At 43.1% G+C, this 18,865-nt stretch overlaps 1 protein-coding gene across 2 annotated transcripts in view; it reads left to right on the top strand.

The window, feature by feature from the left end:
* prkcab (protein kinase C, alpha, b) overlaps positions 1-18,865 on the top strand; it is a 128,843-nt gene that overhangs the window by 82,387 nt on the left and 27,591 nt on the right. For both annotated transcript variants that reach the window (XM_085784297.1, XM_085784298.1), the window contains exons 4-5: positions 8,666-8,777; positions 11,597-11,725. In XM_085784297.1, coding sequence (XP_085640423.1) covers positions 8,666-8,777; positions 11,597-11,725 — 241 coding nt within the window. The remainder of the gene's footprint in view (positions 1-8,665; positions 8,778-11,596; positions 11,726-18,865) is intronic.

Genomic DNA, 18,865 nt, shown 5'->3' with positions numbered 1-18,865 from the left:
ACAGACGTCAGCTCACTAATTAAATCAGTGATGGATAGTCAATACAGGTGGCAGCTTCTCCCTGTACAGCCGTTGTGTGAAGATGCAGATCACCTTAAGACAAACAAACACACCTGTGGCTGTCATCTCTGCTGTGTGGAAAATCAGCTGAGAGTTGATAGATGAGATGATTTATTATATTAGCAGCTTGTGCAATTTTTTAAAATCAGTAATAATTCCCAGCTTTCTGCTTGTATCTGCTTTTTTTCCCCCCTTCTCTGTAAAGTCTCGCCCTTATTCTTCACACTTCATTGTGTCTGGTGCTGTTTTCTGTTGTTGATACAGTATATCTCATGTCAGATCCTTCCAACCTCTGTCCTCCCTCTTCTTTTCTTTTCTTACTGAGTCACTGCTTCATGGTTGGTTTTTTATCAGTGTCAGAGGACAGATTAGTTCCCATTGATCGCATGAAGCCAATCTCCGCCCGGGTGGTTGTCAGGGTCTGTGTTTGAACGGCTCAGTGAGTGTTTGTTTGTGTCTGCATGAGTGTGTGTTAGAGAGGTTGTAGACGAGTTACGATTTATCTGTTCGAAATCAGTGGACTGGAGCTAATATTCTTTTGAAGACTACAAAAAAATATAGTTTTAAAATATGGTGAAGCAGCACTTCATCATAATCTCACACAGTTTGAATGAACCTCTGGAGCTTCTCGTTTGTAGCTGGGACCCGGCTTCTTTTCTGACACTTGTAATATTGTGGCTGCAGGTGTGACAAGTGGCAGGTACACAGTGGCTGCAACACCTGCACTGGAGAAAACACACCCCACCCGCCCCCTCTGCTGGGTTGGCCTTAGTGTTTCCCCTGGTTTACCACAATAAACTGTATACATAATGCATAAGAGCAGTGCATTCATTTGAGAACTGATAGAAATGTTACTTTGTGAAACAATATGTTCTTGCCAGAGAAGCTCACATTTCTGAAACATGAAACTCTCTCAAATGAAAAAGATTATTAAAAGACTGACATAAAATGATTTTTCTATTGATTTAATTACTTTCTTAGTGACTGTATTTTACCCCTCCAATGTCTGTAAAGCTGGAGAGGGAAGATTAGGGGTTTGCTGTAGCTAATATACACAGAAAATACAGAGGTGAGGTGATCAACATTAAATGAATCATGATCAAGGACTTAAAGCAGAAGTAAGCAATCCTGTCGTTTTGGCTAACTTCTTGTCAGCCGATGGAGTTAGCAGTCCCCGCCCTCGTCCCTACGTCACCACATTCACGCGCATCCCTTGGCTGCACACACAGAGAGGACTGCCCCTTTATGCCATTCTCTCTCCTCATTGGATAAAGGTTGTAGGATACAAGGAAAGTTTTCTCCTCGGCTTACAGCAGAGCAGAGTGACTGACAGACCCGTGTTTCAGACCAAACACTCTATATAAGTGATTGCTGTCGGAAGATAGAACTATTTAAGACTTAGATTAACACAAACATTCTGCTTACTTCTGCTTTAATGCATTTCTTTTTCAAATATGAGAGTTGATTGAATATGTTACAATTTTGGTCTGTTTCTGGACTGTAATATTGGAAATTTATCACCTTTTCCCATAACTTTTTTTTTTTTATAAAATTCTACTAATAAAGAAGAAAACCAGCTAGTCAGTAGTAAAATATTAGTTTCACCTGTAGATGAATAAATAATATATGAATACCTTGTAAATGAAATGAAATATCTTGAAGTTCTTACATATTAAGACAATATACCCCAGTGTTTTTTCAGCATTCAGTACACAGTGATGCCAGCAGGTTTGGCAGGTGAAGCTGTTTGTCCTCCCTTTGTGTAACTGTGGAAGTGACAGAGCTTGTCTCCACGTCGTGGCCACGTGCCTGCAGCTCGCTGAGGCCCACGGTCAGTGGCTGGCGGATTGTGCAAAGTGTCAACTCTTGGCCTTGAGATCTGGTGTTACTTCGATGCCGCCCACCCGCACACCCACGGACACGCACACGCTGCTGAGCCTCGTCTCTGACATCCACGTCCTCTTCTGTCCGTGTGACACTGTTGCATCTTCTCTTCATTTTTCTCTTCACTTGTGACAGTCAGCGCTGAGGGATGTCTCTTTGTTTTTCACACTTGCTCTGCTTTCTTCAGTTTTTTTTTCTTTAAGACAGTCATTCTTGTCCTTGTAAACGCTATACAAACACACATATAGACCCACTCTCTTGCAGCGTGTGCCCTTCACCACTATAGGTCAGACTGCTGCCTGCTCAGTCAAGGCTGTGGGCAGTGTGTGTTTTTTTACCAGCCTGACAACACTAGTTGTTTTGGGGGCACACTACTAGGAGAAGAATAACTGTGAACGCTGTCGGCAAAACAAATCTCCCTGCGTGGTCTGCTCTGTTTCAGCCGAGCAGCTGAGCTTCAGCCTTGAGGAGAGTGAACATTTCATCATTTGTCGGGTTTTGCTCCGAGATCCTCGTCTGGTTGCCGTTGTCTTTCATGCACATGCCTGCAGAAACGTGCACACTCATTCTCACTCTTAATCAAGCCACAGTGATTTACTCTCTACTTGTTTTCCGCCTTCGCTGTTTGCTTTCTCTCTGCAAACTCTCCATCTATCACTGAATTTTCTCTAACCCATTATCACCATAGCAACTGTACAGTTGTTCACTTTGTTCCCCCATGCTCCCTCATCCCAGCACACTGCCACACATACACGTGCATGCACATACACTCGCTGTGAGATTCATGGTCTTGTAATTGAATAGTAGTTTTTCCGCTGTGTTTTGTGTTTGCTGATGTTTTTGAAAGATTTAATTCCTCACAGTGATGTCTAGGGACCATTTTGCTATTACTCAGCTTGTGCTTGTGTAGTGCATAAATAGCTCCGCTGACTGTTTGGTAAAACAACAAACAGAAAAATCCCTCATGGAGCTTCACTGCATCAAATCACTTAAGCCATCCAAACTGTTTGTGTTTTGATTCTGAATCGCCACAGTGAGGACAGAAGCAGCGCTACAACTGCGCTGAGTGTTGAGATCAGTCCTGAATAGAAAAAAGTGGCAGGGTAAGGTCAAGTATTTCTCAGCTGAACTTTTACAACCAGTTCAGATGCTCTAAAGTGTCTCTTACACACACTACGGATGCATCTCCTATCAGCCTGTTTACAACACTTCTCTTGAATTCTTTCTTTTGGCTTTAAAAAAAAACATATCACACTATACAGCAGCTTCCTGTACGTACTGTATTGTGTGTCGGATCATATTAGAAGAACATTAAAGCAGAAGTAAGCGATCTGGTCGTTTTGGCTAATGCTGCGTTCCAGGCAGACTTTTGAAACCGTAAATTACAGCTTCAAGTCACAACTTACGACTTTGTAGCGTTCCAGGCAACCCACTCGTGTTTTTCCGACCTGTTTTACCTGTGAAAGTCACTATAACGGCCACTCGTAACTTCTGACCCGTGAACTCGCACCAGATCGAACTGGTACGACTTCACAGGTCGGAAAAACACGAGTTACGAGTTGCCTTGAACGCACCATAACGTCTTGTCAGCCGATGGAGTTAGCAGCCCCCGCCCTCGTCATGGATCTATTGGTCCTCGTCCCTACGTCACCACATTCAGGCGCATCCCTTGGCTGCACACACAGAGAGGACCGCCCCTTTATGCCGTTCTCTCTCCTCATTGGATAAAACTTGTAGGATACAAGAAAAGTTTTCTCCTGGGCTCAGAGCAGAGCAGAGTGACTGACAGACCCGTGTTTCAGACCAAACACTCTATGTAAGTGATTGCTGTCAGAAGATAGAACTATTTAAGACTTATATTAACACAAAAATATTGCTTACTTCTGCTTTAAGTTGACGTTTTTTTATGCTGCACAATGACACTAAATAGAGGAATCTTTTTTGGCTTCAGCCAGACGCAGACGTGGCTCAGGTGTTGACAGTTTAATCGCCCGTGTTCAAAGTGATCTGGAGCAAGACACAATTCATCAGAGTGGTTAAAATGTCTTCCTTTGCAGCCTCTGGTTGTTGTAGTCTCAAGGCCCAAATGTTCAGGACATCACACACCACTTTGTTTACCTCGGAAAGAGACGGTTTTACAGCGTTTACAATGTTGTGTCTGTCGTCTCCCTCTCTGATCCACCATGTGGTATTATACTGTCATGTCTGGGATTATAAATTAAAGGTACTCTGTAGAGCTTTCGAGTGTTTATGTGAATCAGTCCCTATTTTGAGTAATGGGATGGCTGCACAGCCCCCTGGACATGCTGACAGTTGGCGGTGACTGCACATACAGTACTTATGCATTGCGATGAATGCGCCATTAGAAACTGTGAAGAAGTAGACTACTGTAGAAACTTGCAAACATGGATGTAAAGAAAAGCACGTTCAAGAACAAAAAGCATTCACGGTGTTTGCTCAGTATTTTGTAAACATGTCTGTTTACAAGAGAACAGTGTGAACGTGAGGAGATGTTGTGTGATTCCATATTAAAGTGACATTTCACTGAACCCTGAAGGCAAATGTTCCTCCCGGTTTTTATTTTTTTCCTGCGACCCTGGAGAGATGCAGTGTGGAGCTTTGGGACACTTCAGTGGGCGGGAGGCCTCTCATCATAATCATATCAAATCAAACATGGATGAAGATCACAGACTAAAAAAAATGCCTTTGCTTATGAAACATCATAAGGGGAAATTAAACTACACATTACACTTTGTAGCCATCAAACCAATTTGCATGAAGCAGATACGAAGGGTTGCCTGTTAACCAAGTAACCCTGGACACGAATCACATCAGCCTCTTCGCTTCCCCCCTCTCTTTTTATGCAGATAATATCCAATTAGTAATTAGATATTGTTACCTCCAGTGGCAATGTGCCTGTCAATGCTCGACTATAATTAGCAAGACCCGTGTTTGACTCATTGTCACTCTGCTCCCATCATCGACTTCTTCCTCTTCTTCTGCCTGATGTGGCTCTCGTTCCGCTCCGAGGGATTCTGCAGCGGTATCATCTCGCCTCACTGCAAACAACTTCCCTCCTGGTTTCGCCTCAGCAGCTCTGTCTGTTTGTGTCGACAGTTTGTCTGCCAGCATCTTTGCCCGGCGCTGCATGATGCCCAATATTTAAATGGCTGAGAGGACGTTTGGTAGATACAGAATGAAATGTTGACTTATCAAGCTGATTGTAAATTCAATTTTTTTTATGTTTTGATATCTGTCACATTTTATGGTATGAAATGTGTTTTTGCAATAGCATTTACAATACTTTAGGGTTAGGGTTAATGCAGTACAATGTATTTGTCAGCTAAATGACAAACCTCATCTCATCATGTTTGATTGTGAGTCAGGTATTCATGCTGTCACAAAATATATTTCTATACAGTATATGTAATAAACCAGTCACCTGAGATAAACCTGAAGCTCTGCAGCGTTTTTGTGTGCACGCATGTGTGCATGTGCATCTGAGTGAACTGGGAAGACAAAAGCGAGGGTGATTATCCTTCGCTGTTCTCTCAGCTGCCTCTCCTTTCACCCATGGATGGATCACTGAACACTTACACCGGGCCCAGGGGTCCGAAGGGCCCATGGGCCGTGGCCCCAGTGTGAAGAGACTTACACGAACAATTAGTTTGTGTGAAAGGCCCTTGGTCATTCATAATAACATTTCATGCAAAAAAAAACACCAACAGCCTCAAATAGTGTGTTTGTTTCTAAAGGACATGCAGGTCTTGTGCAGTGAGAGCCCTTTGACTCAGCTGGACCAAATCAGAAACATCTACGGAGGTGTGTTCACTTGATCAAACATTGTAACGTGGCGGCGTGGGCCACGGTGAACGCTGCCAAGTGTTCTGCCTCTTCAAGTGTTATGCATATTATTATGTTGTTTGATGCATAATGGACTCAAAGAGAGGCAAGGGCTCTATACTCATCTTTACAGCGAGCTTTGAAATCACTCAGCGTCCAGAGCCATTTGTCCCTAAGCTCATAAATAATTGTAATAATAGCTAATGATAAATAATAATAATACTGATAATAGCACCTACAATCCTGTTGCTGCTGGTGTTAACAACAAGCCGACATATCATGAGTTATAACAGATATTGTGTTTGGTCAGTACAGTAGTAGTTTGTCAGTGTTACTGTATTTACCACTGTTACTAATCACTGTTATTAATAATAATAATACAACGCAAGAATCCTGCAGTTGGTCCTGTCGTATTCACATTTTCGAGGATGTGCTGTGGTGCTGTTGTTTTGGTGAACTCTTGATTGTTTGAGAACACCGGGAGAGACAGATCATTGTGGGTCAAAGGAGGTGAGAGGGAGAGACAAAGGACTTGTTTGTGTGAGTCTGAGCGATTGCTCAGTTTTGGTTGTGATGTGCATCTGCGCTTTTCCGGGTTTCTGCACCAACGCAGGGCTCTAAGACGGCCCAAAGGGTGGAATTAATGCATGCACGCAATCGCCCGCACACACACACACATGCAGAAGTGGAGTGAGATGAGCAGATTATGTCTTCACACCCTGCTTCTTCCTTCCAAGGGGCTGCACTGAGAATGACTGCGAGTGGAAACCATTCCCCGTGGCTCCCATGAGCACAGGGAGAGTACAGACACAGAGATGATGGCATGGGGGAAAAGATGGGAAAACATACTGTATAAAGGAAAGGAAGATGAGAAAGAGAGAGAGTAGAAAGCTTTGCTCAAAAGTGGGGAACATCCGGGTCTTCCTGTCCAGAGACTTGATAGAGAGGAAGAGGGTTGATAAAGTCAAGGAAAGAGAAAGAAATGGAGAGTGAGGAGATGAAATCTCCTCTGTTACAGTTTCTGTCCCTGGTGGCCTCTTTTCAGATAAATTCAGACATGTTTTCACAAGTAAACAGTTGGGTTATGGGTTTCAGGAGGAGACCCAGGAGAGAAGTCTGGACACAAGGGGCATGACCACTACACCATCTTTGTTTGTTTTTTTGTTTTTTAAGAGGAGCTTCCAGGAAAGGCTGAAAGAAAGGAGCAAAAATAGGCGAGCTTCCTAAAAGGAGAGCATACTGTACTGTACTAATTAGACTTTTCCAGGACCCTCACGCCACTGACTGCTTCCCCTGCCAGTCACACCTCCTCTTTCAGACGCAGACTTTCCCTCCATATCTCTCTGTCGGCATCTCGTTCACACTCACCATCTTTCATCATGTCGCTTGCTTGATTTAGCGTTTGTGTTTGTGGAAACAGGGCACTTTTCAATGATGTGGGCCCACTTACTCAGTCAGTGGCCTGTATAATTACACATGTAGCCTTTCTGACACATTTCAGCATGATGGAGGCGACGCTGGTGGGGGTTTATCCACACTCATTTGCGGGGCTTTAATTACAGCTATATGTTTGTTTTGTGGTGATTGTAGAAATTAGCTAACCTCGGTTATCACAGTACTGACTGGAAAATATATATACGAATCGATTTCCAACAAGCGGCCAATGCAGAGTAACAGATCCCACTAGAAATGCTCCAAGCACACACACACTTTATCTTCGGATAAAATCACCCAGTTATACTGTCCGGCTTCTTTTCTTGGAAACCTCTCAAAGCATCAATCCCTCAATTGCTCATTAGCTCAGTTTTTACTCAGCTTCGGTGCCAGATGTTCTGGCCAAGATAAACAGTTGCTCCGTTACGCTAGCTCCTGGCACTGTGGGATCACTAGCGTACAGTGTGTATTTATGCCTTAACAACATTTGAAGGCTCAAACAGGGAGGATGCTGCTGGGAAGACGTCCAGGATGACAAGATGGAGAGAGCTGACACCAAGCACTTGAACCTTACACATTCCCACTCGCTGATTATGACCTGACATATCCTTTCCATCTGGGTCTTTCTTTCTTTCTTTCTTTCTTTCTTTCTTTCTTTCTTTCTTTCTTTCTTTCTTTCTTTCTTTCTTTCTTTCTTTCTTTCTTTCTTTCTTTCTTTCTTTCTTTCTTTCTTTTTGTACTAATCCATAAAATACAGTACAGTTAAGATTAGTTCAAGAATATGATACACAATTCAATACGTTTCTCCATAGCGTGAAGCTGTGTTTATGTGTGTATATGTATGTCTATATTAATGTATATTTTGAATGAATGAATGAATGAATGAATGAATTTATTTATTTCGGTATATCAAGCTTATATAACCGAAAGGGTGTAGGTTGAAGCCAAAGCTTATATACCCCTACCCCTTTTACCTTAAAAAATGTAAATTAAATAAAATAATATATATATATACATTAATACAATAGGATCAGATCACAGACATTTGAAATTAATCAGTACACTTAAATTTCTGATCACAACAAAATAAAGAATTGTACACAGCGCATAACCCAAAATAGTACAAAATGAATTTTCCATACTGTAACGAGAAATTATGTTGTTCTTATAAAGTTTTTTAAAGCTGACTAGAGTACAGCATAGTTTAATATTTTCAGGACAATTATTCCAGATGTTAACCCCTCTAACAGAAAGACAGTGATTTTTTACAGTAGTTCGAGTCTTTGGTTTCTCAAATAATAGTGGTCTTCTCAGGTTAGAACTGGAATCCTTCATTTTAAACAGATTCTGGATATCTTGAGGAAGAAGTTTTTATGTTATATTGTATGTTTTTATATAATAATATATAATAATATAATTCTTCCTGTCTCCCTCTGTTGCCCAGGACCCCAGAAGCAAGCACAAGTTCAAGATCCACACATATGGCAGTCCCACCTTCTGCGACCACTGCGGTTCGCTGTTGTACGGGCTCATCCACCAAGGGATGAAATGTGACAGTGAGTGCACACCCTATCTGCGTGAATATGCACGTGTGTGTGTGTGTGTGTGTGTGTGTGTGTGTGTGTGTTTGTATGTGTGTGCACCTGTGTCAAATGTGCTGCGCTGGTTTCTGTCCCGTTCCCTCCCTAACCCTAATGAGAACAGATGGGAATAGACTGGTACTGTACTACACTCAGCCACATCTGAGGCACAGGCAGAATCCGCTGTCCCGACCTGCTGAGTCCTCTCTTTGCTCCCATTCTTTCCACCCACTCTGCTCTGTCATCTCTTCCCTTCTGTCTTTACATATATATGACCCCATCTTGCACTGCGTTCCCCTCATTTTCATTCTCCTCCCTCCCTTTCCCTCTTTACTACACCCAGTATTTTCTCTTTACTCTCACACTTCCTTGTCTTTGCCTTTCTCCTCTACATCATCTTTTTTTTAATTTCCCTTTACATTTTTTCTCCCATGTCCCTCCTCCTCCTCCTCCTCCGTTTTGTCCCTCACTGTCCCTCCTCTGTCCTCTCTCCCCGTCCTCTCCATCCATCACCCTCCCTCCCTCTCTCCTCCTCTAACTCCGTCTATCCATCTGCGAGTCTCTGGTGGCGGCCTCATCACAGATGGTAATGGGAGCACACCAGAACAAATTGATGCGAGGAGGCCATCGTTATTACGAGCTGCTTCCCCATCTCTCGTCTCTCCTTGTCTCCTCCCAGCACGTCAGCCTGACAAGCCTGCCGAGTGGGGGGAGGAGGGAGGTGGGGAGGGGGGGTTGGGAGGAGATGGATGAGAGAGGACAGAAAATACAGAGGGGAAAAAGGGGAGAGAGGAGGTTAGAGAGAAAGTTGGAGGGCATTAAGGGACAATGGGGGAAACGAGGGGGAAGAGGAGAACAAATGTTCACTCTCCCCTCTGGTCCCCTCATCTGTTTGGTTTTACTAAAGTGTGTGTATGTGTATGTGTGTGAGACGAGCAAAGTAAATCAAATAAATAAAAATTAAAGGCTTTTTTTTCATAATTCTAGTAATGTTAATGGAGACTACATTCCCAAGAGAAATCTAGAAATTACTCTAACATTAAAGGGATAGTAGCATTTTTTTTAAAGTGGGGTTGTATGATCTACAAATAGCCCCTAAGTACTTTAATTGCAGTAGAAGACTCTCTGCACTCCTCCCGTTAGCAACGCCAGCCCATAGCCCTGCCCAGAGATTTACAACATACATTGTTGTGAATGGACCCAAAGAAACTGCCTATTTTCGTGGCCTAAAAGAGGTTTTACCTGAAAAAAAAATACACAGTTCCATTGTTTGCTATAATATAATTTTTTCCAGCCCTTCAAAGTGCAGGAAAAACGCAGTTTTTATTTGGACCTAACCAACTCACGTATCCCAGGGTTAGCGCCCGCCGATCAGCAGTTGGTTCGGTCCAAATAAAAACTGCGTTTTTCCTGCACTTTGAAGGGCTGGAAAAAATTATATTATAGCAAACAATGGAACTGTGTATTTTTTTCCCCGTAAAACCTCTTTTAGGCCGTGAAAATAGGCCGTTTTATGTTGTAAATCTCTGGGCAGGGCTATTATGGGCTGGCGTTGCTAATGGGAGGAGTGCAGAGAGTCTTCTACTGCAATTAAAGTACTTAGGGGCTATTTGTAGATCATACAACCCCACTTTAAAAAAAATGCTACTATCCCTTTAATAATTTCACTGCTTCCTCTAACATCCATGTTGTGTGGCTCCACGTGTGCTGCAAGAAAAACACTTTGCCTCTTTTTTTGTAACAGCTCAGTTTCTACACCACCACTATCCATCCCAGTGGGACACGGTGGAGGCTGCTCGTCCTCTGGATGCTGATCTAATCTGCTTACACTGATTATAGCATCTCTAAGTTAATGCGCTGATTACTTATTCATGTTTTACTGCTCCACACAGCACCTTCCAATGACAGCTTTAACCCTCCTAAAATAGACTCTGTACAGAATCAGAATATTTTCTATAAACCAAATCTTCTGCTTCATTGGGTCGCTATCCCAGCATGCATCTGTTTTGGGTTCAAAAAGGAAAAACATCACTGAGCCCAGAAAGCTGATTCCCATTCATCCTGATGTGTGTCAGGATGTATGTGCCAAATTTCAGCGCAGTCCTTCCAGTAGTTGTTCAGACTCTATTCTGAAAATGACGAAGTGAAGTTGTGGAAAAGTCAGAGGGAGTTACAGTATGAACATGACTGTCTGCACAGAAGTTCATGGTATTCTCAGTAGTTGTTGAGATGGTACAGTACAGTCTGAGTGGTGAACGGTTACTGGTGTGGAGCCCGGCTACAAATGGAAACTGCAGTTATCCCCATAGAAAAAAAAAAAAATCTCCTCCAGATTTATACAGATGCAAACGGTCCTCTCTCTTCTTTGATGTTATGAAAGAGTCTCTCTAAGAATCTGCTCTCTATTATAATTCATCTTTTATACGTCCTTTTGTCAACTATAAGCACAGCTCCCTGCTTTATCTTTTTATTCACTCTCTCCGTCTCTAAGAACTGTTGGTTTAAATTTCTCCACACACACACACACACACACACATATATAACCATCTCTTTGTGTAGATTTTGTTCACAGGCAGAAACTTTTTTGTGCATAAATCATACACACATACAGTATCCTTCACCTGTCCTCTCTTTATATGCATGATTCCCCCTCAAGTGGATAAGGACAGAGGGGCATTTCACTGTTAACGTGTCATGTGTGTCTCCAAGCCAAAAAAAAAAATGCAAGTGAAAGAATCCTCTTCAGATAAACTCACCGCTCTGTACGCCCTCCTCTGTTTTCTGTCTCTCTCTAGCCTGTGACATGAACGTACACAAGCAGTGTGTGGTCAACGTGCCAAGTCTGTGTGGGACGGACCACACGGAGCGTCGGGGTCGTCTCTTCCTCAAGATCGAGGTCAGCGTGGACCGGCTACATGTCACAGGTTGGTTTTTAAACTGAATCAGCGTGCGTCTCTGTGCTCAGTGTGCGCCTGTGTTGCACTTGAGGCTGTTCGGCATTTGAGTGATGTGAGTAAGTGGTTCCCTGATGAGACGTTGAGCAGTTAATTTTCAGAGCATTAAAATAGATCTCTGGTTTTATTCTGCTTTGTAATTTGGGGCTATGAATGGCTTTGAATTGTGTAATGAACTATTCAGAGAAAAGATGTTTATTCTGCCTGCAGCCAGACACTTGTCACATGGGCTCACTCACTTTTTCACTCAGGAAGAATGAAAATGTGTATTTTCTTGGGCGGGAGGGGGACATTTCTGTATCAGTACAGGGTTTAGAGTTGAAGGTCAGCTCATTTTAATGACTTTATTTATTGCAAGGTAATGTTCTCTGTCAAGTGTATTTTATTTTTACCAGGCAGATTGCTTGAGATAAAAAAAATAAAAAAAACTATTTTCCAAGCAAGGCCTTTATAGGGCCATCAAGGGTTTAGTATTTAAAATCTGAGATTAATCTGAGATGTGACAAGTAACAAGTGAAGTGTGTGCAGTGTGCAGTGAATGTCTGTGGGGTACAAGTGAATCAAAGTTGCGCAAGTACAGCTGTCTGAGAGTCGGAGATTATAGGATGATATTTGATATTTATTCTCTCACTTCTCTTATTCTTACTTCTCTTTCTCCTACTTACATAATACATATACAGTTCATTCTACCATAATTGATAAACCCCTCTTCCAAGGAAGCACATTTCTGCATTTAACCAGACTGTGATCTTTTCTGAACCTTTACCAGGTGCCGTGAATGTCTAAACATATCCATTAAGAGTTTAATAAAGCTGTAGATGCTTCAAGTAGTGTTCGATGTGATCAGAAAACAATGTATGTAAATTAACAACACATTAATAGAGTTACACAATACAGTAACTGCAACACAATCACAAATGAATTGCCCTAAAGATGTATTTGCTGTTGAATTTCAGACACATAGAAACTGAATTTGTCAGTGTCGGAGTTGAATTAGGCATTGCAATTTCAGAGTAGGTTGTTGTAAAGGTGCATAGTTGCATACAATAATATTACTTTGTTTTTTTTTATCAGTGATTATGGGTGGATTTCAGGGTAGATGAGACGATTGAGATGGCTGGCTGCTCTGCTTTTACCTGAAGCTCAGGAAAATCAAACCTCTGAAAACCAAATTAATATTTAAAACACACTGGGCCACTTCACAGAAATCTGATTTTTTTTTTATGATATATTTCTGTGTCAGCATAGAAATTAAGTCATGACTGCCTTTATGACCTTGTGTGTGTGTGTGTGTGTGTGTGTGTGTGTGTGTGTGTGAGAGAGAGAGAGAGAGAGAGAGTGTGTGTGTGTATTTTCAACACCTCCAAATTATCCTGTCAGTCAAGAGCAGCACCTGGAGAGGAGAACTCTCTGGTGTTAAAACCCCTCTGGCAGGTAGAGAAATGGCTGCTGGGTCACTTCCACAACCTCTCTCTCTGTCACGCACACCTACACACACACACACACACACACACACACACACGCATGCAGGAGCAGGGCGAGACAGTGCTGGTCAGGAAATATGATTGCTGTGGCCAATAAAGTGTTTCTAACTCAGTGGGGATCACCCAGGAATAACCTGCAGCTACAGCCGGGGAGGCGGGTGTGATTGACTTGGAAATATATTGCTTTCATAAGAATGTGTGTTTGTTTATTTGTTTTGGGTCCTCTTGGTGGAAGTGAGGTCTGTTCACAGTAGACCCTAAATCATTTGTTTGCTCTGCTTGCATTGCTTTCCATTTTATTATCTGCTGTACATACTGTTACTGTAGCATCAGGCATCTTTTGGTTTGTTTTACAGCTGAGCAAGGTGTGAAACACCCACACTTATGTACGTGTTGCGTTCACTGTCCTTGTTTACGTCCATCTATGCATTTGAGTGCGTGCGTGATGGTGGCGACTGCCGTCATGAAGCGTTGATGATGACAGCGGTGAGTGACAGCGGCGGTCTTGTCGACATGGTTACCTCAGTCGGGCAGAGCTGAAATTGAGCTGGCTCAGAGAGAGTGGGAGAGACGGCTGTTGCCATGTTAAATTGATGTGTATCCCTCCCCATCCCCCCACCCCCATGTTGTCCTTGATTTTGATGCGTACACACACACACACACACACACACACACACACACCAGAACACCCACCAGTGTTCCAGTGTTTACGAAAGTGTCGCTGCCGCTTCACACTGTGTCAGCTTCAAGGAACGCACGACAGTATGCTCTGTCTGCAGCACCTGTTACTGCATATGTGATGCCTGATAGGAGAAATACAAACTCTGGACTCTGGACTTCTGTCTCTATATTTTTGCCTTCATCATGCGGCTGTTATCAGAGCTGCAACAGGTGATTACTGATTGATCATTAAAGCAGAAGTAAGCAATATTTTTGTGTTAATATAAGTCTTAAATAGTTATATCTTCCGACAGCAATCACTTACATAGAGTGTTTGGACCGAAACACGGGTCTGTCAGTCACTCTGCTCTGCTCTGAGCCGAGGAGAAAACTTTTCTCGTATCCTACAAGTTTTATCCAATGAGGAGAGAGAACGGCATGAAGGGCTGTGTGTGCAGCCAAGGGATGCGCCTGAATGTGGTGACGTAGGGACGAGGACCAATAGATCCATGACGAGGGCGGGGGCTGCTAACTCCATCGGCTGACAAGACGTTATGGTGCGTTCAAGGCAACCGGTAACTCGTGTTTTTACGACCTGTGAAGTCGTACCAGTTCGATCTGGTACGACTTCACGGGTCGGAAGTTACGAGTGGCCGTTATAGTGACTTTCACAGGTAAAACACGTCGGAAAAACACGAGTGGGTTGCCTGGAACGCTACAAAGTCGTAAGTCGTGACTTGAAGCTGTAATTTACGGTTTCAAAAGCCTGCCTGGAACGCAGCATTAGCCAAAACGACCGGATCGCTTACTTCTGCTTTAATTCAGTTGGTTCAAATGGTTGCATTTATGTCGTCCTGACCACCGGGAGCACTCTGCTGGCTCAGTGTCCCTACCAAGGGGGCAGTTGTCGGTCTGAGAAGTGAAGCTCACTTCCGCGTCCAAAAAACTGCAATCCCCTCGGATTCCTCTGGGGGCTGGTGTCAGAAAGCAGCATTCTCCATAGACCCCCATGTTAAAATCGCCGACTTTACATCCTCAGCCTGGTGTCAGAACGTTTTTTCGTCTCAATCGATAGTTTCTACCCCCGCACACACTCTGAGGGGAGTGAATTTATTTTTAACTCTACCGTTTTACTGTTATTAGGTTAAAACTCTGGCCAATTAGGGCGCGGAAACGTTGAGTGACAGGTCCGAGCAGCTCCGTGGACAGGCTGCTTCGAGGCCAGTGGGCGGGTTCTCGGCCGGCCAATCCAACATGGCGCTGTTCAGGCCGCCATATTTGAGTCACAAAAACGACTCCCCAAAACCAATGGGGGACGTCACGGACGCTACGTCCATTCTTTTTACAGTCTATGGTCCCTACTCAAGGACGGCTCAGCATGATGAGCTGGGGCTCGAACTGCCGACTCGACTTCCACCCACTCCCTCACTCACTCGTTAAAGACAAACTCAACATTACTTTTTTTTTCTTTTTTTTTTTGCATTGTAAATCTAATCATATTGATTCTTGTGAGCAAATTATGTTAGCACAGGTCATTTTTTTTCAACAGTACAAAATTCTTCAATATAAAGTGTTGGCTGTTACAAAGTAGCTCATGTGAAGGTTTGTTCTTTCACACCTGCAGCTGTGGCAGCGGTAGCAGTAACCGTGGGTGACCCATGCTAATGCTAATGACATAGCTAAGCCTCCTGCACCTTCCCTCAGCACTGACTGTGGTACGCAAGATTTTGCTGGTGGCTATGCTGAAAGTAGCTGATGATGGATGGTGTGCTTATTATATTAAGTTAATGTTCAGTTGTATGTTTACAAGTCTAAGTCAACACCAGCAGTCATTTTGACTCCGGCCACCTGACAAATAAGGTCATCTTCTACTACTCCAGCGTTCACCCGCTCACGCAAACTCTGCCTGACTGAGCGGTTAGTGCACTGTTGATTTATCTGCTGAAAACAGTGACAATGTTGGCCCCAAAACCAAAACAATAGGCCAACAGACTGTAAAGTAAAACCCTCTGTAGAGCTGAGGGGAAACTGCAGAGATTGTGATAATTATCTGCTGGTTCATCACCTTCATTACACACAGTAATTTGAGCCATTGTTAAGTATGAAGTCTTTATTATAAGTGCAAAGAAATACAGAAAGTGAGTGTACCATGTAATTCTGTCTTTCTTTATTCTTTCTTGCTTGTTAGAAAAAATGTGAAATATGGATAATTGTTCATTAAATTGTAAGAACCCAGATAAAATTGAAAATTAAAAAAAAAAGGGGGAAGAAAAGAAAAAGAAAAAAGGGCAAATGATAGCAGCCTGGACTATGATTGTGAATGACAGAGGAGAGAAGACACAGATCAATACTGAGAACAATACACGGGGGAGAAGAAGGCAGAGGAAGTGTATGTTCTTTTGTGGTTTGTTTTGGGTTTTTTTTTTTTTTCTTCCTCCTCTCTAATGGCAGCGGTCTGAACAGTGAAGCTTCAGCTTGTTCACCGACTCCCCTCTGGCTCCCACAGACAAGTGGCGGGCCTTTGTGGTTCACCGCACCGATGTGAACTTGATTAAATCTTTCCAGCCAAGAAAACAGACACATCTCCCAGGCTCTCTCCCTCTCTCTCTCTCTCTCTGTCTCTCTCCTCCTCTGCTCCAGCCCTTCTTCCAATATTGACATTTCCTGTAATCTTCTCCTACCTGTCTCTCTGCCCATTTCCCATCATTCATTTTCTCTCTTTACCTGCTGAGCCGCCCTCCACTATCTCATGTCCTTTTTGTATTCTATTTTATTTTATTCCTCAATGAGATCTGTCCTTTTTTCCCCCTTCATCTTCTCTTTTTCAACCAGCTGAAATCGTTGCTCAGTTGAGTGACTTGTCCTTTTCTCTCCCTTCTGGCTCTAATGTCTCATTCCCCTCTTTTTCTTCTTAGCCTCTCTTTTCCTCCCCTTCTCCCTTGTTTGGATTGTTTATCTTGGTCTCTCTTTTCCTCCATTTTATCCTATGCTTTCGTTCTTTTTTCCCCTCTGATTACCTCCTTCATCCGTGTCTCACTCCTCTTCCCCGAGCAAAAGTGACATAAACAACCCGTGGGCATGAGCAGACGTTTATTGTGGAGTTTTAAGGCAAGGCAAACATGCAAATGTCCCTCCATGACCGGTCTACACGCACACACACACACACACACACACACACACACACACACACACACACACACACACACAGGGTAATTAAGGATTGGGCCAAAGTGAGCACACAGTGGTGAGATTTCCTACTGCTGACATGCTTACCTCAGGTTTGAAGCTGAAGCACAGTACAAACAGAAACCCAATATCTGATCTGATTAGCCATTTCATACAAAGAGGCATATACAGTATATAGCGATACCATAATAAGCTGTATCTGTATCGATTGGACCATGTGTTTGTGTGTCTTTTTCTGTCATGTGCATCAGTTATGAGATAAAATAAACAGAATTGTAGCGATTGTGTTGTGTAATATGTTTAGCAAAATCCACACTTATTGATAACTGTAACCTAGTTTGACTGAATGTGTGGTTTGTTGGTGTAGACAATGTAAAATGTAATTTTCCTAATTTAGCCAATTCTAAGAACAAATCCAATGGTTTGCTCAGGTGGCCTATAGCAACTCCTGATGATTCAGCACAGTACCTTAACTTCCCCAGAGATGCATGGGGGTGTTTTCTTAGGTGAGGTGGCTTTAATGATGAAACAATGTTGTTTGTCTAATGTTGTTTCACCAGGATGGCATGTCCTTAGTATTTACCCAGCTTCAGTGGCTGTTTTGGCCTTTTATTACAAGACACCCTGAGCCAAGGTCGGCCCAGCACAGGCTTATGATACTCATTACACTACTGAACACATGAAGATTTAAAGCAGAAGTAAGCGATCCGGTCGTTTTGGCTAATGCTGCGTTCCAGGCAGGCTTTTGAAAGCGTAAATTACAGCTTCAAGTCACGACTTACGACTTTGTAGCGTTCCAGGCAACCCACTCGTGTTTTTCCGACCTGTTTTACCTGTGAAAGTCACTATAACGGCCACTCGTAACTTCTGACCGGTGAACTCGTACTCGTACTCGAACTGGTACGACTTCACAGGTCGGAAAAACACGAGTTACGGGTTGCCTTGAACGCACCATAACTTCTTGTCAGCCGATGGAGTTAGCAGCCCCCGCCCTCGTCATGGATCTATTGGTCCTCGTCCCTACGTCACCACATTCAGGCGCATCCCTTGGCTGCACACACAGCCCTTCATGCCGTTCTCTCTCCTCATTGGATAAAACTTGTAGGATACAAGAAAGACCTGTGTTTCGGTCCAAACACTCTATGTAAGTGATTGCTGTCGGAAGATATAACTATTTAAGACTTATATTAACACAAAAATATCGCTTACTTCTGCCTTAAACCCTTACAAAAAACCCAAAACACCACCATGTTCTTTCCAAAAAAACTGGCTCTTGCTCAATTTCCCTAATTACACTTTCTCTAAATGACCCACAACCAGAAATATAAATCTTACTGTAGGTCTGTTTTGGTTCTCCCGCTCCCTCCATTGTGTGTGTGACGTCTGCATCCTAGATCCCTGACACCGCGCAGCAGGGATCTCTGCAGCTCCCATTTGGCCGTACAACCCCCCCACCCCACCCCACCCAACCCAACCCCACCACTCCCCTCCCCCTCCTCAGATTATCAGGCATCCATGGGTTGCACATGGCATTGTTATGCAACAAACACATTTGAATTTCAAAGCCTTTTCGAGAGATTACACTGTCGGCCCACCCACCACAGCCCCCGCCCCTGAATCCAAATGATATGTCATTTTTAGCTGTGGCATACTTTTATTAATCATGCGGGAGATGAAGGTAGCGTGGATATTCCTGTGTATTGTTCTTGTCCTGTGTCTGTTTCAAGGTACTTTTGATAATCATAGGAAATTATGAACAGAGTATTTGTTGTAGACTGGA

This window comes from Trachurus japonicus, chromosome 8 (assembly GCF_045865225.1).
Source record: "Trachurus japonicus isolate A0001 chromosome 8, Traja_1.0".
Classification (NCBI taxonomy): domain Eukaryota; kingdom Metazoa; phylum Chordata; class Actinopteri; order Carangiformes; family Carangidae; genus Trachurus; species Trachurus japonicus.
Note: the sequence above shows the minus strand (reverse complement) of the source record. Positions and strands in the feature narration are given on the sequence as shown.